Here is a 24,908-nt window from a genome sequence, read left to right as displayed (position 1 = left end):
CGAAGGCATTCAGAATATGTGTGCTACCCAAATAATGACTAAAAGTAAGTCTTTGAGAACGGGTTTCTCAAGCCAGGTGGCGCATTCGACCAGGGGCTTATCTCCTGTTTCCTAAATGCATCACAAACTGCTTGAGAAAGCTGTTCTATATAATTGGTGATGAATTATGTTCAATAAAATGTACTTGTGTTTATTAACTGTTTATTAGATTAGTTAGCTTGGCTGATAGAGCTGTGCTGTGACGGGCTTGCCTCGGTTGCACTCAAACAGTAGTTTGACGACGACTCTTCCCCTGCGCTACATCAGTGCTTGGCCCGGCATCTTCCGCATTAGCTAAGGGATGCTTTGCGTTTAGGTGGTATTTGAGACTGGAAGAACTCCTACAGTAAACTAATTCCGCATAGCACAAGATGCAAACAACCTTAGTCTTGTCAAGGTTTCCATTGGGAAGCTTCTTAAAAATACATTTTCCCTGAAGCAATCCAGGCGGCTTCATAGCTGCATCCATGTTAGCACGTTACGTTTGATGTGATAATTTCATACACAAGGCATACACACAGGTTCAAAGACTCGTTCTCGCCCTCTACAGTGCAATTCGGCTAGGTATACATCCGCGCTAAAATATCAAGGTGAAAGTCATTATAGCTTGCGTAGTACAGACCCAGCTCCCAAACCAATTTTGAGAATAGATTAACGGCGATATTTTTTTTATCACCCGATAAGAGTCTCACGTTAACGCAGCGCGTTAACGCCTATAACGGCCCACCACTAGTTAAAAGTATTAAAGAATGAAAGATTGAGAAACAGAAAAAAGTTTGAAGTTAGAAAAATGAGCAAATTTAGTGATGAAGAGTATATTGCATAACAGTTATCAATTTCATAGCAGACAAAAGTATATCAGCAGTATGAAGGTGAAAAAAAGTGTTGCTTTGAAACCAAAATGGTGAGACAGTGTTAAAAGTATATCTGTCATTGTTATGCATTGCAATATTTTCTCACGGTTGAAAAAGGAGAAAAAAGAGTGATGAAAAGGGTATCTTATTTAATTTCATAAATGTTAAAGCGTTATGTTAGAGCCATTTTATTTAATTCTAAACCTTTTACATTTTTAAACCTTAGTATTAGTTAGACTTGTACACTTCTTATTTAAGATTCTTATATGTTTAATGTGTGCACCTTCCTGCCACAGTAAATTCCTTGTCTGTGTGATGTTTCTTGGCGAATAAAACCCATTCTGAAAAGTATTAATAATTGAAAGATGTAGAAACAGAAAAAAGTTTGAACAGTGGAACAGTGAAGAGCGTTGGCCAATCGGATTGGTTCCTTGTTTCTTGTAACGTAGCAACTGTTGGTCATTGTCAAAATTTCTAACCTAGTATCTAGGTTTTAGGTTCAAGATGAAGGAGAAACTAATCATGTGTGCCTGCACAACCAGTCCTGTTCAGACACTTAATTTAAAGATGACATCAAAATAATAATCCATAGTGCAGGGTTGCCAATGTTGTTGTTGTCCCTGGTGAGTTTTTTTAATTCAATCTCGTCACTATGTGACTTTGTTGTGCAACTGGAAAAGCTAGCTACTCTAACTCAGAATGCTGCTGCAAAAAAAGCAGAACTATTGTGGGTGGTAAATAAGATCATGCTACATCTAACCAGCGGATAATTTCTTGCAAGTGTGTCAAAGTGGTATTTTTACAGACTGTATTAACACCGTAGGTGTGAATAATGCATGCATCGTCATTGTCGTCCATCTTTAGCCGAAGAAGCTAGAGAGGATGCAATGGGAGATTTCCTACAGTAAGCTAGATACTGCTTCAAATTGAAAACGGAGACTATCTTTTGATTAAAGACAAGTTCCTTAACCTCTGTTGTCAATATCGCCGATAAAAAGTAAATACTGTTACAAAGCATTTGTTTGTAGGTAACGAACGATAGACGTAGCTAGTTTCGCCGTTCTATGGCAGCTAGTACAGTACTGTATGATGACAGTCGTAGCTAGAGTTGTAAGCACTCGTCACTAGAATGACCAGAACTTTAAAACAAAAGATCATATTTCAAATCTGTCTGCTGTTCTACATTGCCCACACAATTATGTATATCAACTCTAACATGGCCTGTATCTTGTATTGAAAGTGCTAGAAAGTTAGCTCGTCTAATGTATGGTGGACTGAGAAAACATATTTGTCAAAGCAGAGCGAGCGGATGTAGTGGGAGAATTCCTAATGTGTTAGATTTACTGCTTCAAATTGAAAACGGAGAATATATTTAGAGTAAAGACAAGTTTCTTAACGTCTGTGTTCAATATCGTCAGTTACGAAGCTTTTGTTCGTAGTAATGCCAGCTGCAGTAAACCTTTCGTGACCCCGGTTTGGCTGTTCGTGACAGTCGGCTATGACAGTGTTGAGCCTCGATTTTTGCAGATTTCTGTGAAACTTTCTTAAAGAAAAATAATCTAGCTAGATTATGTACACTTTAAGTTCAATGTACATACCTTGTTTGGCCAATTTGGTCGATTGTGGAAAAACGTAGAACCGTTTTTAGTTATGGAGAGCCATCGCGCTAGATTAGAATAGCGTTATCGCACTCATCACTTCAGTGGTCATAACTTTTAAACAAAATAGTCTATCTTAAATCTGTCTGCTGTTCTGAATTCACGACAAAGGTACGCTCATTTCATACGCTCTAACATATCCTCTATCTTGTAGTGAAAGTGGTTAAAAATTAGGTTTTCTAAAAAAGTAATGCAGACGGAGAAGATTTGTCAGAATGGCTCTGTGAAATCGTCTTGATAAAGGATGATTTGCCTAACATGATCATATAAATGATCATTAGAAAGCCCTAAATCTTGTCTTCAAAATGGTATAAACAGTTCAGGTATATTATTTGAAAAAGTCTGCATATTCAGGCAGGAAAGTGTTAAACAGTGTCAAAAATTGACGCGGTGAGAAACAGTTCTGTCAGTGCATGACGTCACAATTGAATTTGACTTGAACATTCTGAACCATTGAAACCCATTCATTTTTTTTTAGCACTAAACTTTAATACCTTAAAAACTTTAAAAGTTATCAATGAGAAAAGTAATAGCACACTAGAGCAGTTCAGACTTTAACAAATGAAGTTTGAACGGTGTTTCTAGCTTAAACGGTGTGAAAGGAGTAGGCGACGGAAAAATGTGGGAGGAAAATTAAAAAAATAAATAATAATAATAAGTATGCAGAATAACAATAGTGTTTTTGCTTGCAGCAAACACACTAATTAAAAAAATAATAATAAGTATGCAGAATAATAATAGTGTTTTTGCTTGCAGCAAACACACTAATAAGTATGCAGAATAACAATAGTGTTTTTGCTTGCAGCAAACACACTAAATATCCTTGTGAATAGCATTATGCTGCATGTAACGAACAAATGTCAAAACATGGGCATTTTTCCCTTCTGTGTTAACATCCATTTGTAGAGCATAGGCTGGGGAATTTCGCAACCGTTCCGTTAGCGTGCTCTCTTGATCGTTAGCGATCGCATCGATTCTTCTTTTTATTGTATTATCAGACACTGGTATTGCCTTCAGTTTTTGTGCTTCTCCCTCCCCACACATCGTTTTTACCATTTCCATAGCTGCTGGCAAAACTAAAGTTTCTACAATGGTATGGGGCTTCATAGCCTTTGTAACAAGATAGCTCACCTCAAAAGATGCTTTTAAGGCTCGCTCATTGACAGTCATTGCCTTTTTGAAATAGACTCGCTGATTCAGTTCGGCAAGTTTCTTTTCAAAGAAAGATATAGATTTGCCCACATATTCTTTGTGTGTTGTCTCAAAATGTCTTTTGAGCTTGTTGGGTTTCATGCTCTCTGTTGACAAGACGTTACCACACAACAGACATTTAGGCTTCTCCTCGTTGTTTTCTGTTATGCTAGTTAATCCATACTGAAGGAACGTGTCATCATATTTTCTTTATCTTTTACATGTCTGTTTCTTATTTGTAGTTGAAGGGTCCGTTGAAAACACAGGTCGGTGAAGAAATCTTTCCATTTTCTTTTTTGTTTTACGCGGTTCTGATTTCCATTCAAACTTTGCGCTCAAAATATGTTAGCCTCGTCACGTGTGATCACGTTAATCAACGTATGCTGAGTTTAGTCAAGTCCTCAATTTTTATGAGGGAAAGTGGAAGATATTAGATGCGTTTCGTTTGTTTAAAGCGTGCGTGTGGTGTTTTAATAATACTTAATATTATAATTGTTATTGATACAATTCAACAACAAAATAATTGGCGAGGTTGGGAACCACTGATCTAAGCTATAGCCAGCAATAATTGCACATTCAGACATTTTTTCCCTGCCTTTCAAGGCTGCAATTCACCTTTCTATCAGCAGATGTCGCAAGGGTTCTCTTGTACAACTCTGTCATTCAGACAAAGGCCTATAAAGTCTAAATAGGATACATTTAGCGAAATATGTATAGTTCACAGGCCTATATAGTCTATAATTATGTGCAAAATGATGACAAAAATGTAAGTGAATTCTATGAAGTGTATCAGCTTCACATGTGCGTTTGTGTGTTGACTGCTAGGCGCAATTATCTCATGACAAAGCGAGAACAATAATTGTAATCGTAAAATTCAAATATGTTTTGTAAAGCAGATAAACATTAATAAATAATAATAAATGCATTTAGCATATTCACACATGAGCAAAACAAAAATATGACTTTCATAGTTTGCAACTATTTTGCAAATGGTAAGCTAAGCCATGAATAAAATAAAGTAGGAATAATAAAAGGAGATGACGGCATGGGTGGGGGTTGTTGTGATCATTGGATACACATAGCGTAACCAATGGCTCTTGAAAGCTTATAATTTAAACTAATTTGAGACACGGACAGACAACGGGGCTCCGTGACTCGATTCGGCCGGGCAACCTTTATTGGCCATTTATCAATCCAAAGAACGTACTTGCGTTCTTGAGAAGAACGTTCTTGCCAAGCGTCTTGCGAGAACGGTCTTTCAAGACTGCGAGGACCGAGAACGATTTGAGATGCGTGTGTTCTTGCAATAACTTCTGGGAAATCAGATGCGTTCTCGCCGACCAAGTCACCATCCGATGCATCCTTGATAAAACGGGCGGATCAAAATCATTTCCGGGTATTTTTGGTGTTCTTGGTGATTTGTGTTCTTTGGATTGGAACCGTACTTGGGCAATGAAAGATGACGTCAAACGAGTTCGCAAGAAAACAAGAACGGAAAAAAATGTGTATTGATAAACAGCCATTGTCTCCACTCGCACACAACTTCCTCCTTCACAATCCAAGTCCCTCTTTTCTAATTCCTGTCTAACATTATAGCAGCCTACTAAATGAAATATCTTACAATAGCATTTCTGAAATATCGAGAGGTATAAATGAGTAAATTAGCATTTTACAACCTCTTACACATCTGGCTGCAACAAATGCCCATATTTTGTAGAAAGAATGTGTGAACGTAACAATAAGCTAAATTAAATGTATTTTTAAGCTGTAAGTAGGCCTATCAGAATAGAATGCTAGGAATGTTGGGTAACTGGATTTGAGTTCACTAGAAACCGTTGAAAGGAACTGTTGAGACCAAATGCATAGATTCACTACACAATCAATCATTAGGGGGTATGGAATCACATCTTTCAAACAGTCTGAAAGATGCATTCACGGGTTACCAGCTAAAAGAAAGAAAAAAAATCCTGTGCACAATGCAATACCCAAGATTAGCCTATTTATTCTATTTAGATGTAAAGGGAACAAAACGTATCTGTCAGGCTAGTTGTAGTAGATAGGCCGCCTACTTGATTTATCAAATGCAACTTTTGTTTTATATGCACTAATGCCCTTGCATAACCCATGTAGTACAATTTTAGGTTGTATTTTAAATTAATGTGGTTTGATTTGTAAGCTTTTATGTTTATTGATATGAGACAAATTCTGTGACAACTTTTGTTGCAGCTTACAGGAAGGGCAGATAATTAAGTTGAGTTCAAAGGATTGTAAGGTGTTGCTGATGACTCGAAGATGTTGGGGGTTTGTTTGTGGTAGATTGGTTTAATTACTTTTGAGCTAGCTGACCCATCCAAAAGGGATATCTGACCATTTGGGGTAGATGCCTCCTGGAGTTTTATGACTGCCTGACTTGGAGAGACTTCCAGTTTGGGTGTTTTATTACCTGGAGGGAAGGAGCTTTGGGACAGTTGATCTGAAGGACTATTGTTTCAACTCTGATTGCACTGAATGATGTTATTCTTTTAAGGAGTGGGCCAATGACAGCTGCATGTCTGTATTGTGATTGTGGATGGGACCAATGATTTTTGAGAACTGTGCACAATAAAATGGTGTGTTGAAGGATGTTCTTGGGAGTTCAGGGCCATCAGCTGAGAAGTGCTGGTGTCTCCAGGATTCTCCGGTTCCACTCTAGAGTACTAGATGGTGCTTTATGTTACAACACCCGCCAGGAAGTCAGGTGGCTGAGTGGTTAGGGAATCGGGCTAGTAATCAGAAGGTTGCCAGTTCGATTCCTGTCCCTGTACTTACTGCAAGTAGCTCTGGATAAGAGTGTCTGCTAAATGACTAAATGTAAATGTAAATATACACTTGAAACCGGAGTCCCAATGTCCCAATGAGTCCCAGTAATAGCCAACATGAAACCAAAATATACATTCTCAACCAGTATATATTTTGGACGTTATGTCTTCTCATTCCGAAAGTTGTCAAATTGAATAGGCTAAGCATCAACAAGCTAACATCAAGTAAGCCTATAGCCTAGAGTTTCCAAACAAATTACATTGCTCAATACAATACATGAAGAACATTACATGTTTTGCAAGTATAACTAGATCTAATTAGACCATTGAATGTTTATGATGTCCCTGTGTTTGTTTATACTTTTGACCGGGGACAACATCGCAATCTTGTCAGGATAATGTCGGGCTACTAAAGACCAACTGCAGGCTAGCCTAACCCGCAACGTGTTTGACATCCTTTAGCCAAAAAATCACATTTTGCTGAATGATTGAGAGACTGGACAACAAACGCTCGAATGAAATAATCACTGACTAAAAACACGTAAGTAAATTACAGATTGACAAAGGCATGTTTATTTTCCGACCGTGCCTTTGCTCCATGCAACAAGCCCAATATAGCGATCATTACATGTTAGTAAACACATCCCTGTCTGTAGACTCAAAGGTCAATTTGACCCCTAATGGCGCAATAAGTAGGGGATGGCTTGGCGCTTCTAGTGTTAAGAAGCATATACTGTTTCATATGAAAATTCTGATGAATTTACAAAAATCAGATTGTTATAAATATATACTAGATGGGAATTAATCTCTCTAATAATACCAGGAATCTGTGCGTGTGTGTGTGCGTACAAATTAGAATGGGTTTAGTTACCCACGATCAGCTCAAGAACTGGGCAGTCTGCAAAGTTCATATTCTGCATATGTCCTCTTTATAACCCAATGTAGTGCAGTGCCATGATTGACATTGTTTGGATAACCATTTCAATATAAAATAATGAAAAATAATGACAAAAAGAAATCACCGCCAGTTTGGCTTGCTCTCTTCGTGTCCCAGCTCCTTCACTCTGATTGGTCCTCGAGAACCGGGAACTCTGCAAAGTTAATATTTTGCAGGTGTCCTTTTTATAATCCAACAGAGTGCAGTGACGCAATTGAACTAATGCAATTAACAAATGCATTCGCAATGAAATGAAACTAAACGTAGTAAGGACTAAAAGGAAATTCAGTTTCGTTATTTAGAAGCAAATTTGCTTTTACAACCGATGTTCAGCTGCTTTCAAAGAGGCTGGCCAGCTAACAGAACGACAATATAAAGGAAAGCTGGCAGGATTCTAAGAGACTGTTACCACCCATCCTTCAGTCTCTTTACCCTGTTGCCTTCTGGCAGGCGTTACCGCAGCATTCGGTCGCGCACACGCAGACTGGACAACAGTTTCTACCCAAGGGCCATCAGGCATCTGAATGGACATTGATATGGACATTGATTCACTTCACACTAGTCACTTTAAACACTGTCACTTTCAGCTACTGGTTGCACGATCAGTAACATTGCACTACTGTACTTCGCCATCAGGCTCCTGTATGGTCATTGACAGTCATTGCTTGACCTCTTAATAGTTACTTACACACTGTCACTTTCAGCTGCTGGTTGCACTATCTGTAATTTTGCACTATTGCACTCACTGTACTCCACCTAGGTTAGAATAGGTTATAGGGTTGTAATAGGTTTTATGTGTATTTAGGGTTATTATAGTGTATTATTTATTGTTATCTGTATATTTAGGAAGTTTTAGTATTTAGGGTTAGTATAGTGTATTATTTATTGGTATCTGTATATTTAGGAAGTTTTACTTATTTAGCATAGATGTAAATTATGTTCTGTGTACTTATTTGTTATGTCATGCCAGGTGCTTGCGTTGTCTTGTCTTAAGAATTTCAGTGCCCAGTCTGACCTTGTGTTGTTCTGTGTACCTGACAATAAAAGACTTGAACTTGAACTTAAAGTGGATATAATTTCAGTATAGATCAGTTAATTTTATTACATAAATGAATGTGTTCACTGATGTCAAAACTGCCTGCACATTGCAAATGTACAAGCGCTGTATGGTGGCCTATTAAAACACACACACAACGTGATGGTGGTGGTGATGATGATTAACCTGTTAATGAGTAGTGTCACAAATATGTGATTGTTCGAATGTGGGTCCCACAGCGTAACATCACAAATATGTGATTTGAACATTCCAATAGAATATTTTCCGATAGACAAAAACTATGCTACAAACGCTTTAGTATGTTTTCAAAATGTACTAATTAGAAGGCTAGCAAGTAACACTAGCATGGTAGTAGCATTGCTATGAGTTTAATGCTAGGTAACTTAGGCAGCTATCTAAGTTAGCTAGCTACCATTTCGATAAAAATAACTTGTGCTGTGGGGACCGTCGGAAATATTTGGAACTCACTAAACTAAAGGTTAAATGTATTATATTATACAATGTTACGTTGGATTATTATTATTTGTCTTTGTATTGTTACTACTATCACTGTTATTGTTAACGCCATTGTTGTTGTGTTACTGACAAAGTTGCATAACCGTTTTGTGGTTATCAGAATTTAATGTATTCATTAACTCAACAACCTTCTTGTATGTGTGCAACCATGTGCAAAACTGGCTACGGTACTCAGTTGTTGTGTATAATGTTTTTACAAGAAAATATTCTCCTTGTGCTTAGTCAGGACCAGGTAAATCAGCGATCGACTAATGTACCCTTTTACATTTACATTTAGTCATTTAGCAGACGCTCTTATCCAAAACGACTTACAGTAAGTACAGGGACATTCCCCCCGAGGCAAGTAGGGTGAAGTGCCTTGCCCAAGGACACAACTTCATTTAGCATGGCCGGGAATCAAACCATCAACCTTCTGATTATTAGCCCGACTCCCTAACCGCTCAGCCATCTGACCCTAAATAGACTTAAATAGTTAGAACTAGCAACTAGACATAGTGTTGTAATCAATTGTGTTAATGGTGAGGTTTTGAGGCACAGTTTAGAGCAGGGCTCTTCAATAGGCGGGCCGAATCCGGCCCCCAAACAGCTTTGGACTGGCCCCCGGAGTGTGGTCCAGTAACCTCATTCAGTTCGTGACTATGACAAAAAAAAAATTCACTCGTCACCAGGGCCGGACTTACCATTGGGCTTGACTGGGCTTCAGCCCATGGGCCCCGTCCTGTAGGGGGCCCCGCCCGTTTACGTGCAGCGGAGGACTGAGCTATTAGCCAGAAAGCTAAGTTATGCTAGCAAGATTCATAGACAAGAACATTGTGTACGGTTGACCGTAAATATAATTTGACAATATGTTTGACAAGAAGACTAGCTAGCTAACAAGCCATGTCATTGTCCCCAAATCAATATCAAGGTTTTCACGAACAAGGGATCGGCCATATACTAGTACTAGGCTACAGTACGGCCGCAGCATGTGTAGCGGGTTGAATAGCAAATGGATGTGAGATGATCGCATCAAAGTTGACATTCTCCAAACAGTAATTATAATTTGACAGTATGTTTAACAACAAGACTAGCCAGCAATCTAGCCATGTCATTGTCCCCAAATCAAATCAAGATTTTTATGTGTTGGCCGCAGCATGTCTGAAGTAGAGCTAGGTTGACTAGCGAGGTGAATCGAATGGGATGTGAGATGAGCGGTTACGTGACACTGACTGACACAGTAAATTCAGAAAAGGAACATTTTCCAAATAGGTTAAAAGAAATATTGAAGTCACTCATTGTTGTAATTACATGTTAGCTTGGTAAAGTTTCTCAAAATTGTAAACAGAGGTTTTGACTGCGTGACTGCGTCCCTGATGTTATTGTTACTTATTTCAGACACTTTGTACAGGCTCATACCAAGGAAAGATGTTCTTTGCTCATACAACGTAGCCAGCTCAATAATTTAGAACGGTGAACAATTTTGCTGGAACTACTTGGCTGATTGGCTGCAGCCAATCAGAATCGAGTATTCACCCAGACCATGGTATTTTAGATGCGTTCGACTTCATGCAGCGCCGGCGTCGTCTGCAGCCGCCTGCAGCCCGGCTGACTTGAAGCAGCCAATGGCATTCTCAGATTCAAGGGTGCTGCATGAAGTCAGTCCATGTCGAACGCGCCTAATAACTTAAAAAAATGTTTTGTCATTGGGGAACATTTAGTCATTGAATCGTTAATTCAGGAGATTCGTTCAAAAATGCTGATTCATCAATGAAACAAGTGAAGTATTTGAGTAGTTGAATCATGCATTCAAACCGTTTTTTTTTATAATTCAGATTAATTAAACATTTTAAATAGACTTCAGCAATTCACATAAATAATGTTATTTTGTTTAGTTGTTTGTTCAGAATCGTGATCTCTAAATACATATAGTAGCTTGTGTATGTATCATTTTGTTCTATTTAAAGTCATGTATAGTTGGTAGGGCCCTAAAATGACCCCCACCGCCCTTAGTCTTCCATGTTTGTTAGTTAATTGCATTTTCTCCAATTGTCTGTTAATATAAGATTTTTGAATCCTTGGGCCTATGCGGCCTCTTGGGCATATGTTGTTATATGCACTTACAAAATATAATATATTGACTCCTTCAGTATGTTGTTGTAATTTCTTTATTTGTTACCGTGATTACTCATATCCTCCGGCCCCTGACTTTGCCTCAGTTTCAAGAACCGGCCCCAGCTCCAAACTAATTGAAGAGCCCTGGTTTAGAGAATGAGGTTACACTTTTGGTAATTGTGTCAATTGAAAACTATAATTCAGAACTCCTAATGACCTTATACAAACTGAGTTGACAAATTGAGGTGTTTTTCTGAAAATTGTACAGCACTAGCGAAAGCCACGACGGGCACTGTACTTCTATCTGTGTGTGTGTGTGTGTGTGTGTCACCGAATCAACTAACCAATATCTCAACCACTGGCTGCATCACCGGCATGGGCACTTCACTAGTCTAAGTAATTAGTTGAGCCACTGTTGCGCAACAAAATAGCCCAGTTCATCACTGTACAGCTGCACTGTACTGATTACTCATGACCAGATCACTTCCATCTCATAGAACACCCACCTATCTCATAGTCGTCATCCTCGTACATCATCTCAGACTGTTCCACGACCGGGGGAGGGGGGCACTTCTTCAGACGGTAGGCTGGGGGAGGAATCAAAAGGTGTTACAAACGTTTTACTCTTCAGTACTTTTTCTCTAGTCATTCTGCTCATTGGGTCTTGCACAACCTATATTATTTATTTCCCCATCCTTAAAACTTGTGGGGAAAAAATTGAATGTTTGAACTACATAGACAATGTTGGTGTAAAAATGTTCGTCTTGGTCACAATTGTGTTGCTTGTATCGGCTGGAAGGTACCATTGTCCAGTTTAGGCATCATTTAAGTTTTTCTGGAGAAAAATAAAGCTAAAGGTGGCTAACTAGCTAGCCACAGTCACAAACATCACTGACGTACAAACCCGTACGCAATTAACTACCTAGTAGAACATCCGTTTAGTAGCTTGTTAACTTATGGGAGAAGTTACGAACCTAAAACTGCAAGACAGCTGCAGAAACAAGGCCAGGGTTAACATGTAACGTTAGCTAGCTATGTTTCCAGGCTGTGATATCAACAACCTGTATTTTTTTACGCCCTTCAACTTGATTAGCTCCTATAATTCCCACTCAGCGGTAGTCTAGTTAGCGCAGCTGTACAACTTACTTACCAGTCCAGGGGTCAGGTCTGAATCTAGGGGCAAAACGGAGCACAGCCGGCTTCTCCAGGTGAGGAAAATTGTACATTACTGTACGCCTGCTAGGTTGTGCTCTTCTGTAGCAGATAATCCAGTTCTCCAAAGCACAGGATGTACCAGCTATGTTAGCCAGCTGCAGTACTAGCTACCAACCAGTTAGCTAACTAATACTTTGTTTTCCCTGAAAATACTATTTTGGTGGGACGGATATATTATTAACGCAATGAACCACGAGAGGGGTATAAATGATGACCATAAGTCCAGGAGCAATCTATGGCATTCAATATCCGGACTATTGGAGTGGATAAGAGCGAGGCGGTTTTCCCTATTTACACAGAGTCTGGCCAAGGACTAAGAGAGGTTTTATTTAAGGTTAAGTAAGCAACACCATTCACAAGGCCTTACATTGAAAAGGTGTTTTATGGGTCTCATCATTTCATAGGTTTTATGGGTCTCCCTCATGGGTTATGAACAACAGAAAAGGGGCGATCGTGTAGCGATCTTAGACATATCAGAGAAAAACTGACCGTGGAAGTTTAGGATGAAGAACCCGCTGGTTGAGAAGTCACTGTGGAACCTGATGAGTACCTGGTGGTACAAACTGTAGGCAGACTCCAGGGCCGTGTTCCCACTAAAGACACCCAGTTGTGGGCTGCTCGGATCTGGACCGTCCCTAGAGACACGCACAATTGCGTATACACACATACGCAGTCACACACACACAAAAGACACAACCATACTCACACACAACCACACATACCAGCACATTTGAAATGCATTACATTTATAACATCCAATTCTGCAGTAATTCCCTGCTTTTCACCACGCTTGGCTTCAATTGATTTGCTTCCAAATCTATCGTGTATTTTGTGCTGACTCATCAAAAAACATTCCATTAAAGGACTGCAAGAAATGAAAACAGCAGAAAATTATGAGTGTCCAGTGCACTGGCCTCTGTTAATGCTCTCTGAAGATTAATAACCTACAGGAGTCACACAGGGACCAGCTCGAGCACACAGTGTGTTTTTTTCTCTGAAATACATCTTTTTAATCCAGAAGAAAGAGCTGCATATTACACCATGACGTTCTTTGAGACTACAGTCACATTCAACAGCATCCTCAGTACTATGTTGGATACAGAATGGGGTGATGTGGTGATCGGCAGGTTTTCGGTGTGTATGTGCACGTATATGTGTGTCATCCTTCCTACCAGACGGCGATGTAGTCGGTAACAGGCTCAGTCTGCAGCAGTGTGAAGTTGATGTAGACACCATGTCCATGGGGTACAGTGATGAGCCAGGAGCAGTCCTGGGAGTTGGGATACTCGTTTGGGTAGTCAGGAGAATAGATGGTCCCATTCTCAGCTGTGATGTTGTAGCCACAAGGAGCTGTGGCCAGACAGGGAAGCCCAAGGAGATAGTCAACATGAGTACATGTTGAATGCTAACCCTTAAGAGTTTTATTTATGGGTAATGTGGACTATCAATATTCAGAAGTGTTAAGATGTTTTTATTCTAGATTTACGAAGGCACTAAATGCACTAATGCTGAGTGATCTAGGAGTAACATGCAAGGGCGTCTTAATAGCACTTGAGGCCCCTGGGCTATTGACTTTTTTTTCATTTTTTGAGGCCCTCCACACGCTAATCGCACGAGTTGCTTGTATTGTTATTTACATTCCGTTGCACGGTTTAGGCTGAAATTCAAAAAAGTGCCTTGTGTCAACGAAGGGAACTCAGTGCTAGCCTATGTCACAACGTCAGCACACGTTAGCAACGACGCATGGATACAACGTGCATTGCTGTTGCACAGCAAGTATCGTATCGTGCCGTGGTGTACTAGCAGCATTATACATTTAAGAAATTCAAGAATTGCATGTACAGTAAGTAATGTCACAATAAATTATGTATTTAAACTCAAGCTTGTGTGGTGCGTCCCTGTATTCAATGCCACAGCCTAAACTTTATGTCAAAAGAAACGTTTTTAATTTCTGGCGCATTCAAACAATCCCCTCAGTGAAGTTTGTCTAGCAACAGCAGCTAGGGTAGCTTGCTCGTACTGTAGCATAATTCAGCTTCTCCACGCAGGGCTCTAGACTGAGACCAAAAAGTCGCGTTTGAGGGCATATTTTCAGTTAGCAGATGGTACCGTTTGAATCGCGATTCCATCTGAAAAATACTGCCGGTGACAACGTTGTTAGAATAGCTTGTCTCAAAGGGGGTTCAGCTTGTTTCATATTAAATGGACCCATCTGCAACCGACGCAAGCAAGCACACCCTACAAATTGTACCCTCTCTAGTTTTTGTTACATTTTGTTACATTTTGTTTAGATAAGGGGGAGAGGGGGGGGGGGGCTCCCCTCCCTCCACATACACCACCAGATGCCACTGTAGAGCAGAGTAATGGCACCGCGAATACGGACGTTTATCATCATTATTATTTTGTATTATTATTAAGAGGCCCCTGATTGGTCGAGGCCCTGGGCTTCAGCCCAGGTAAGCCCATGCATTAAGGCGCCACTGGTAACATGCTACAATACTAGTCTGTGGCAAGAAATAAGCAACCAACCAAAGCCAATTATGAAGTGATACAGGGTCTCCAGAGACACTACTATAGTCTGTGGCTAAACAATGTAGATGATTCATCCACAAGTCTCACCCTCACAACGTGGAAACGGGTGGTTCCACTTCCTATTGGTTCCATGTTGGCAAGTCAACACAGAGTGGCCAATCAGAACATAGCCAGGGAAGCATTCAAATGCTATGGATTGGCCAGCAGTGTGGTCGCTGTTGATAATGTAACCGTTCAGGAACGGAGATGGATCCTGGCAGTTCTGGAGCTCATAGGCTAAACAAACATGAAAACAAACAGTGAGAACAAGAGGTCAAATATTGAAAGTCACTGAGGAGTTGCAGAATATATAGTGCAGAACCGTTTGGAGACCTGAACCTGTCCTGAGTTGCTCTCCAAGCCCTGAGATATGTAGGCTGGGCCGAGTCATGTCTGTATTGGGATCCCAGGAGATCTGGAGGAAGTATGTAGCAAATTTCTTGTACAACACTATGCTTATGTGTGTGTGTCCCTGTTGCCATGTATGCATGTATGTTTTCTGAGCCACCGCAATCATCCATGTGTGTTATTGTGTATTCTGTCATGTGTTTTCTAAGCCTTTCCAGTCAAGCGAATGCTGTGACTTTAAGTTTGTCCATGCATGTGTTGTGTTTTCTGAGAACACATGGCTTGTGTGAATGGAGGGGAGTGAATCTAACACTCTCTTGATGTAAATGTCCTGACATGCTACTCAGTTTTTTTCTTTGTGGTTTCTTTGCATCTGAATGCCTCCTGTTGGAATTACCCTGGACTTGTGTCTGCAAGCGAGAGGAAGGCCTCTACATACTCGCTCTCAATAATTCCCAGAGCACAAAACTTTACTATACATTTAAGTCTTGAGACTTCTCGACAGCTGATCACTTCCTCACTTCAGCTCAACCGGCAGATATATATATTACAGTTTTGAAATCCATGACGTGGGTATACCTTAGATGTGCACTGAAATGTGAAGGGGCATTCCATTCCTTTTTTTACTTTCAGTACAGTAGCTGAGAAAATATATTTTATGTATTGTTGGAGGGGCAAAACATTTTAAGGAGAAAACACTTAAGATAGCTGAGATTTGTTTCTTGACATTTTCCAGCATCTTACTCCAGGATGGATAGATGATGGACAGAGGTCTAAAAACGTTTTTTATTGTTATAGCTGGAAGTGGACATGTCACTCACCCTGATAGATCAGTTTAATTCCAGGTCTGTTCTCTGAGTGGTCGCTGTAGAAGTGAATCACCGTCTCATGCGTGGTGCTAAGCAGGCTGGGCGGGAGCTGGTTGCCGCTGTACTGACCAATTAAGGAGCTGCTGTGCTGCGGCCCATTTCGTACCTCCAGGAAGTCGTGGTTGTCTTCCGACGAGAAGTTCAGGAACTGGATATGAGCACCTGAGATAGAAACACACAGAAGATCAGTGAAGATCAGTTGCCTCAGTGCAGGTGTTGTACAATACTGTCCTGCAGTATTGTACAAAGTATTGGCTTTGATGGTAACTTGTCATGGAAGTATTTATGTATGTATGTATGTATGTATTAACAACATTTAAAGCGTGTTTTTATGTTGACTGTCCTTTTATTGATTCTTATCTATCCAGAGTAACACATTGTCCTAATTTGTGGGGAAATATCATGAATAGCTGCAGTATTTATTGCTTTTAAAGTGCTGTGTTCTGAAACTAGCAGTATAGCATCTTTGAGAAGAGACGTGTCTGACACTTGCTGAAGCTTAGGACAATTCTATGAGGGATTATCTTGTTGTTATGCTGCTGTGTACCTCTCTCTCACAAAGATTTCTTCCCCACTCTGCCTGCCCTGAAAGCTGTAATCAGTGCTGCAAGCCATTTGTGTGTCTTATTTATAATGTTGGAGAGTGTTAACAGTGCTAGCTAATGCCAGTTTGGAGCATGCAGCACAAAATGATCATCCTTATTCCTACTTGTAGCGGGGGTGGTTGATAAACCAGAAAATTGCCTTTGAATATCTCCATGTGTTACTATATTTCTTTAATGTTGGGCGTAGAAGGCCTTTGTGCAAGGAGACGAGCCTGAATAGATTTTTAAATCACTCACAATTACCTTGTTAACATCTGACTTTGTTCTGCTTTGTTCCCTTTGACTAGTTTTGTTCTGTCCCCATCTCAACTATGAAACACCACAAATAAGTAGCCAGCACAAACAGCTTTGAGGTGAATTGCTTAAAAAATTGGGACCGACTGCAAAGGTTTCTGAAAGAAGCAACAAATAAAGCAACTTTGTAATGGACAAAAGCTGTGTACAGAATTCATAGGTGCATGTGTGCATGAGTTTAGAACTTATCCATAGTCCCATCTCCGAAGAGGTAAATCACAATGCTGTTATCAAAAGTATGATTCTGATAAGAATGAAAGCGCCCCTGTCTTAATTGAACAGACTGAAACCAATGAAGCCCTGCTAACTTGAATTTAAAAAGTTACTGAAAGGTTGAGGTTGTGTACTCTAAATGCTAATAGATGAAAAGTTATGAAATGTCTTTTCTATTTTGAACATCCTGAACAATATACAATATATGAACACACTGTAGCTATAAACTACAGACTATGTAAAACCTGGTTTTAGTATACCTAGATTATTTTACTGATTGACCTGGGTAAAACATAGGTAAACACAAGCTCACCATATCCCACAGGTAGAATAATCCTCCATGTACAGTCTAGATTACCAGGATAGTTACCAGGGAAACCGGGGCTTAATATCACATTGGTCATATCATGAAGGGTCCCCCCACACTTTGCTGAGAAAGACAACACAAACAGAACACAGTGTGATCAAACTGACAGTTAAATTAAACACCTTGTGAGAGGTTCTAACTGGTCATAAAGGTGTTCAGGGATTCTTACCAATGCAAAGAGGAGGAGGGTAGTTCCAACGGCGAACTGTACCCGGCATACAAGATATGTGGGAATGGCCCTGGTAACACGTGAAAGTAGATGCATAAAATTACTTTGGAGGGAGGGTTCAATTAATAAGTGACATCAGAAAGACACGTTAAATGCTAGAAGAGAGACAACTGGGCATAGAGCATGCAAGGAATTCAATAGCAAACTGTTACTCTTGTGTTTGCTGTGGGTGCCAGGTTTCCCATGCAAATAGACTTAATAGCCAACGCAGCACTCGACAAAAAAACATTACCCATAAAATTCATCCCTTTGACCAAGCATGAGGAGTTCCTGACTTAAAGAGGGCTTTATCATCCCGGCACTGAGAATATCAGCTCACAACAGCACACATATACAGTGGATATAAAAAGTCTACACAACCCTGTTAAAATGCAATTTTTTTTGTGAAAAATTAGACAAATGAATAATGTCAGAACTTTTTCCACCTTTAATGTGACGTGAACAATTAAATTGAAAAACAAACTTTCTTTGAGAGAAAAACAAAAAACAAGTACAAATATAGCTGCAAGCAGCGATGCGGGTTCCTCCGCAAAATGGCAAAATATTATAAACATGTACACTGTAGAAGATCGAGACTTGGACAACAAGAGAGCAAAACTACTTCATGTTTGGCCAACAATAATAGGCTGAACGGGGATTTGAACTCATGAGCATAAGGTTACTAGTCAGTCTCTCTAGCCTCTCTGCTACACACCAACTGCTGAGATTTTATGATTAGTAAGGGCTGATTATTAACTTTTTATAGGATACTGAAACTCTTCTTGAGTTGATCTCCTTCCAGACTCTTAGTCAATGCACAATAAACAATAGTCATGTGGGCAACTGGGCTAGGGCAGCACTCATATTCAGCTCCTTGCGAGAATAGCCTGTGACAGTACATCAGCCGACTCTCTGGTCCCATTAAACTACACGACATGCACAATCAGGGTGACCAACAAGATTATATTAACTAACAAACAATAACATTACAAACATCTAACTGAACGAACACAACAATTGAAATCCCTTGCACGGCTGTTGTAACCAACTATTTTCCACAAGTCTTTGTGTTTTTTGATATGCCGCACTGCATGCTGGGTACACAAGGGTGCTGACGCTGATTATCTATCTGTGCTCCGACTGCGTGATATGAGTATTAGCTTTGGTCAGCTTTGGGACAAAGGTTAAGAAACGGTTGACATGTCAAGGTAAAATTGCAGTTTCGCAGGGTATTTCAGAATGATGTCATCCTGTTTAACTAAACAGATAATCAAAATTATGACATTCCCAAAGGCAGTGGCTGGATTCAAACCTGTGACCTTGCACTTTGCAGGACACCGTTTCAATCCACTGAGCTACCGTCAAGGCTGAGAACATGTGGTCAGTTACTGTATATAACAAAGAAGCCGTTTCTCCTGTAGCACACATTGTTCGATTCAGCCAAAATTTAAACAGCTGCAATTCAATGATCTTTTGACATATCAAGGTAAAATTGCGCATGGTACTTCAGAACGATGTCATCCTGTTTAACAAAACAGGTATTCAAATGTAAGCCAATTTAGCCAGCCAATTGAGCTCCTCAGCCAATTGAGCCATTCCCAGACATGGATGACACAAAGTTCAGTAACTGGATAATTAAAAAAAGCAGTTTCTCCAATGGCAAGCATTGTCAGATTTGGTCCAAGTTCAAACAGCTGTAATTCAGTCATATTTTGACATATCAAGGTGAAACTTTGCATGATACTTCAGGGGTATGTCACCTTAAAGCCTATTAGGTTTGAACCATCCTTCAAAAATACATTTGATTTAGTGACACAAACATATTGAGGCAATGTGGACATTTACATAAATACACCCATTTCAGCCATTTTGTACTTGATTCAATTGCCTTAAGTAACGTTTTTAAATACGTCAATGATACATATCTGTACCAAATTTCAAGTCAATTTCACCTTTGGTTCAAGAGAAGAGGAATTTTGAAGGTTTTCCCAAATTATCACAGTACAGGAAAATCCATCATGGCGGACCTTATGGGTCCTTGAGGCTTTTTTGTTCCTCATGAAAAATGAGGCATGCACACCAAGTTTCAGAAGAATTGGAGCAATGGGGTGGAAATGCCATCACTTTGAAAATCGGACTTTTGGGCGTGGCCTGTGGCGCCCCCTATGGTCCGATGTGGCCCATATTTGGTGTGGGGGTACCCACTTGGATGTAGTATCAATGTGCCAAATTAGAAAATTTATGACCAGGGACTTTTTGAGATATTGGGGCGCAAGGAGAAAAATAATAATAATAATAAGAATACCAACAATAACAATAGGTTCCCTCCTACCGGAGGAACCTAATAAGAATACCAACAAATATAGCTGCAAGCAGCGATGCGGGTTCCTCCGCAAAATGGCAAAATATTATAAACATGTACACTGCAGAAGATCGAGAGTTGGACAACAAGGGAGCAAAACTACTTCATGTTTGGCCAACAACAGGCTGAATAGGGATTTGAACTCATGAGCATAAGGTTACAAGTCAGTCTCTCTACCCTCTCTGCTACACACCAACTGTTGAGATTGTATGAATAGAAAGGGCAGAGTATTAGCTTTGGTCAGCTTTTGGACAAAGGTTAAGAAACGTTTGACATTTCAAGGTGAAATTGCATGAAATTGTGCATCGTATTTCAGAATGATGTCATCCTGTTTAACTAAACAGATAATCAAAATTATGACAGGCCAAAAGATAATGGCTGGATTCCAACCAACTACCTTATACTTTACAGGTCACCATGCCAGCCCATTGAGCTATTCTCAGTGTTGAATATTGTCATGTTCAGTTACTGTATAAAAAATTAAGCTGTTTCTCCTGTGGTAAGTGTTGTTAGATTCAGCCTAAGTTGAAACTGCTTGTACATTTCCTATGAAAACGGGATGACTGGGTTGCTGCTGTAAAGAATAACTTTCTCATCGTTTTTTTTAACAGGTTGTTTGGAGTGCCATAACTTGTCATGGAAGGGAATTTTAAATCATGCCTAGCATCAGTGGGAATGTGTCCTGGCTTAGGTTACTGAAATGAATTTGTGCAACAGGCAAGGGATCCACCTGAACAATCAATTGACTTCATTAGAGAAAACCATTAGAGTTATCTCTACCATGCGTAGACTACAAGTAGCTAGCTACTGTGGTGAACCTGGCTTGTTTTGCAGTGGTTTACACAGTCTCGCTAAACAGATGATCAGAGTGTTGTGATGGGCTCAAATAAACACGCATTGCTATGTTTTTACAACCGGAGGATTGATCGGAAGACTAGAAACCGTTTTGCCAGAATAAAAAATTAAAAACTATGCTTCTGACTGGTTTTGAACCTACAACCATTTGCTTACCAGCCAATTGAGCCATTCCCAGACATGGATTACACAAAACTGGATAATAAAAAAAGCTGTTTCTCGAATGGCGAGCATTGTCAGATTTCAAACATCAAACAAGTTCAAACATCTGTAATTCAGCCATATTTCGACATATCAAAGTGAAACTTTGCATGGTACTTCAGGGGCATCTCACCTTAAAGACTATTAAGTTTGAACCATCCTTCAAAAATACATTTGATTTAGTGACACAAACATATTGAGGCAATGTGGACATTTACATAAATACACCCATTTCAGCCATTTTGTACTTGATTCAATTGCCTTAAGTAACGTTTTTAAATATGTCAATGATACATATCTGTACCAAATTTCAAGTCAATTTCACCTTTGGTTCAGGAGAAGAGGAATTTTGAAGGTTTTCCCAGATTATCACAGTACAGGAAAATCCGTCATGGCGGACCTTATGGGTCCTTGAGGCTTTTTTGTTCCTCATGAAAAATGAGGCATGCACACCAAGTTTCAGAAGAATTGGAGCAATGGGGTGGAAATGCCATCACTTTGAAAATCGGACATTTGGGCGTGGCCTGTGGCGCCCCCTATGGTCCGATGTGGCCCATATTTGGTGTGGGGGTACCCACTTGGATGTAGTATCAATGTGCCAAATTAGAAAATTTATGACCAGGGACTTTTTGAGATATTGGGGCGCAAGGAGAAGAAAAATAATAATAAGAATACCAACAATAACAATAGGTTCCCTCCTACCGGAGGAACCTAATAATACCAACAAACACAATAGGGTCCTCCTGACGGAGGAACCCTAAATATAGCTGCAAGCAGCAATGAAGGGGCCACGCAGCATTCAATATGGAAATTCAGTAGCTAAAGAAGCAAAGCAAAACTTTTAATAAAAAACATTTGCTTTTTTAAAATCGCATTATACTTTTCGGCAACGCGGTGGCGCTACCCCAAAACTTTCGATTACCTTCACGGTGTTGCGCAAAAGGCGTACACCGAGTTTTGTAACAATAAGTGGTTCTTGTGGTTAGTGGTAACTGATTTAAAAATGTTGTACTCGCTGTGATATACATATACATACTTAGGTCCATAAATATTTGGACATTGACACAATTTTCATCATTTGGGCTCTGTATACCACCACAATGGATTTGAAATGAAACAATCAAGATGTGCTTTAAGTGCAGACTTTCAGCTTTAATTTCAGGGTATTTACATCCAAATCAGGTGAACGGTGTAGGAATTACAACACATTTGAAATGTGGCCCCCCCCTTTTTAAGGGACCAAAAGTAATTGGACAAACTAACATAATCATAAATCTAATTGTCACTTTTAATACTTGGTTGCAAATCCTTTGCAGTCAATGACAGCCTGAAGTCTGGAACCCATAGACATCACCAGACGCTGGGTTTCGTCCCTGGTGATGCTCTGCCAGGCCTCTACTGCAACTGTCTTCAGTTCCTGCTTGTTCTTGGGGCATTTTCCCTTCAGTTTTGTCTTTAGCAAGTGAAATGCATGCTCAATTGGATTTAGGTCAGGTGATTGACTTGGCCATTGCAGAACATTCCACTTCTTTGCCTTAAAAAACTCTTTGGTTGCTTTCGCAGTATGCTTCGGGTCATTGTCCATCTGCACTGTGAAGCGCCGTCCTATGAGTTCTGAAGCATTTGGCTGAATCTGAGCAGATAATATTGCCAGAAACACTTCAGAATTCATCCTACTGCTTTTGTCAGCAGTCACATCATCGATAAATACAAGGGAACCAGTTCCATTGGCAGCCATACATGCCCACGCCATAACACTACCTCCACCATGCTTCACTGATGAGGTGGTATGCTTTGGATCATGAGCAGTTCCTTCCCTTCTCCATACTCTTCTCTTCCCATCATTCAGGTACAAGTTGATCTTGGTCTCATCTGTCCATAGGATGTTGTTCCAGAACTGTACAGGGTCTTTTAGATGTTTTTTGGCAAACTCTAATCTGGTCTTCCTGTTTTTGATACTCACCAATGGTTTACATCTTGTGGTGAACCCTCTGTATTTACTCTGGTGAAGTCTTCTCTTAATTTTTGACTTTGACACAGATACGCCTACCTCCTGGAGAGTGTTCTTGATCTGGCCAACTGTTGTGAAGGGGTTTTTCTTCACCAGGGAAAGAATTCTTCTGTCATCCACCACAGTTGTTTTCCGTAGTCTTCCGGGTCTTTTGGTGTTGCTGAGCTCACCAGTGCGTTCTTTCTTTTTAAGAATGTACCAAACAGTTGATTGAGCCACACCTAATGTTTTTGCTATCTCTCTGATAGGTTTGTTTTGATTTTTCAGCCTAACGATGGCTTGCTTCACTGATGGTGACAGCTCTTTGGACTTCATATTGAGAGTTGACAGCAACAGATTCCAAACACAAATACCATACTTGAAATGAACTCTAGACCTTTTATCTGCTCCTTGCCAATGAAATTACGAACTCCCATGAGGGAATAACATACACCTGGCCATGGAACAGCTGAGCAGCCAATTGTCCAATTACTTTTGGTCCCTTAAAAAGGGGGGGGCCACATATAAAATGTATTGTAATTCCTACACCGTTCACCTGATTTGGATGTAAATACCCTGAAATTAAAGCTGAAAGTCTGCACTTAAAACACATCTTTATTGTTTCATTTCAAATCCATTGTGGTGGTATACAGAGCCAAAATGATGAAAATGGTGTCAATGTCCAAATACTTATGGACCTAACTGTATTGTTTTTATTATTATTGCTTGTTTTTTCCACAGGTACACTTGCACTTATAGCGTTTCATGTTGTTTAATTGTAACTTGTTTAACTACATGCTCTTATGGTTCTTCCCTTTGGCACTTACTTTGGTTGTTCACAATGTGTGCTTCATGTTTTGGCTACTCGCAATGTTTTTGTGGCTATCTTGTTGTTATGATCAGTGACCTATGCACTTTGTAAAGCTCTCTCTTGGAAGTCGCTTTGGATAAAAGCGTCTACTAAATGAATAAATGTAAATTTTGTTTGGTAAATATGTCATTTTGAGACAAAATGCGCTGGCTAGATGTAGCAGCGTTATATCTACAAAGCACAATGAATCCACTTCTTCTTGACTATAAATCCCCTGACAATGAAACGTTACCGTTACCATTGTGATTATACTGCTAGACAGCTACTGTGGTGTACCTGGCTTCGCTAAACAAATGATCCGGTATCAAGACTTGCTTGATGACTGCGGCTGGAATCGATCCAACGACCTTGCGTTTCAAAGGAGCATGTCTTATCCCAGTGAGCTATTCTCACTGCTGGGAAATGCTGTGTTCGGTCACTTTATTAAAAAAAGGAAGCCGTTTCTCCCGTAGCGAGCTTTGTCAGATTTGACCCAAGTATAAACAGCTGTATTTCAGTCATATTTTGACATATCAAGGTGATTGTGATAGGAAGATGATTAGATGACATGCTCGCGATGACATTTCCAAAGTTTCGTCTCCATACGGTAAACCGTCGCAGACAAGGCCTCACGTCCGCTATGGCGTGCTCTTTGGAGCAACGGCCTAGGAGGAGTTTGAAAAAGTTGGCATTTCTTAAAATGCAAATCACGGAAAAACCTTTGGGACGACAATGACGCCATAGGGTTCAGTCGAATCGTCTGCGTCTAAGGAATCCGATGAAACCTCACTTAAGAAAAACGGTCTCATGGTTCAAAGG

The 24,908-nt window shown here is 40.0% G+C and overlaps 1 protein-coding gene across 1 annotated transcript in view; it reads right to left on the bottom strand.

Annotated features, from left to right (window-relative positions):
- Positions 1-24,908, bottom strand: part of LOC134022079 (CUB and sushi domain-containing protein 1-like) — a 522,528-nt gene that overhangs the window by 92,039 nt on the left and 405,581 nt on the right. Inside the window, exons 39-45 of the mRNA XM_062463297.1 lie at positions 17,793-17,862; positions 17,570-17,686; positions 16,097-16,306; positions 14,976-15,164; positions 13,529-13,706; positions 12,846-12,991; positions 11,648-11,728 (exon numbers count right to left, since the gene is read on the bottom strand). Coding sequence (XP_062319281.1) covers positions 11,648-11,728; positions 12,846-12,991; positions 13,529-13,706; positions 14,976-15,164; positions 16,097-16,306; positions 17,570-17,686; positions 17,793-17,862 — 991 coding nt within the window. The remainder of the gene's footprint in view (positions 1-11,647; positions 11,729-12,845; positions 12,992-13,528; positions 13,707-14,975; positions 15,165-16,096; positions 16,307-17,569; positions 17,687-17,792; positions 17,863-24,908) is intronic.

Source organism: Osmerus eperlanus, chromosome 6, assembly GCF_963692335.1.
Source record: "Osmerus eperlanus chromosome 6, fOsmEpe2.1, whole genome shotgun sequence".
Classification (NCBI taxonomy): domain Eukaryota; kingdom Metazoa; phylum Chordata; class Actinopteri; order Osmeriformes; family Osmeridae; genus Osmerus; species Osmerus eperlanus.
This window is presented reverse-complemented; position numbering and strand designations above follow the sequence as displayed.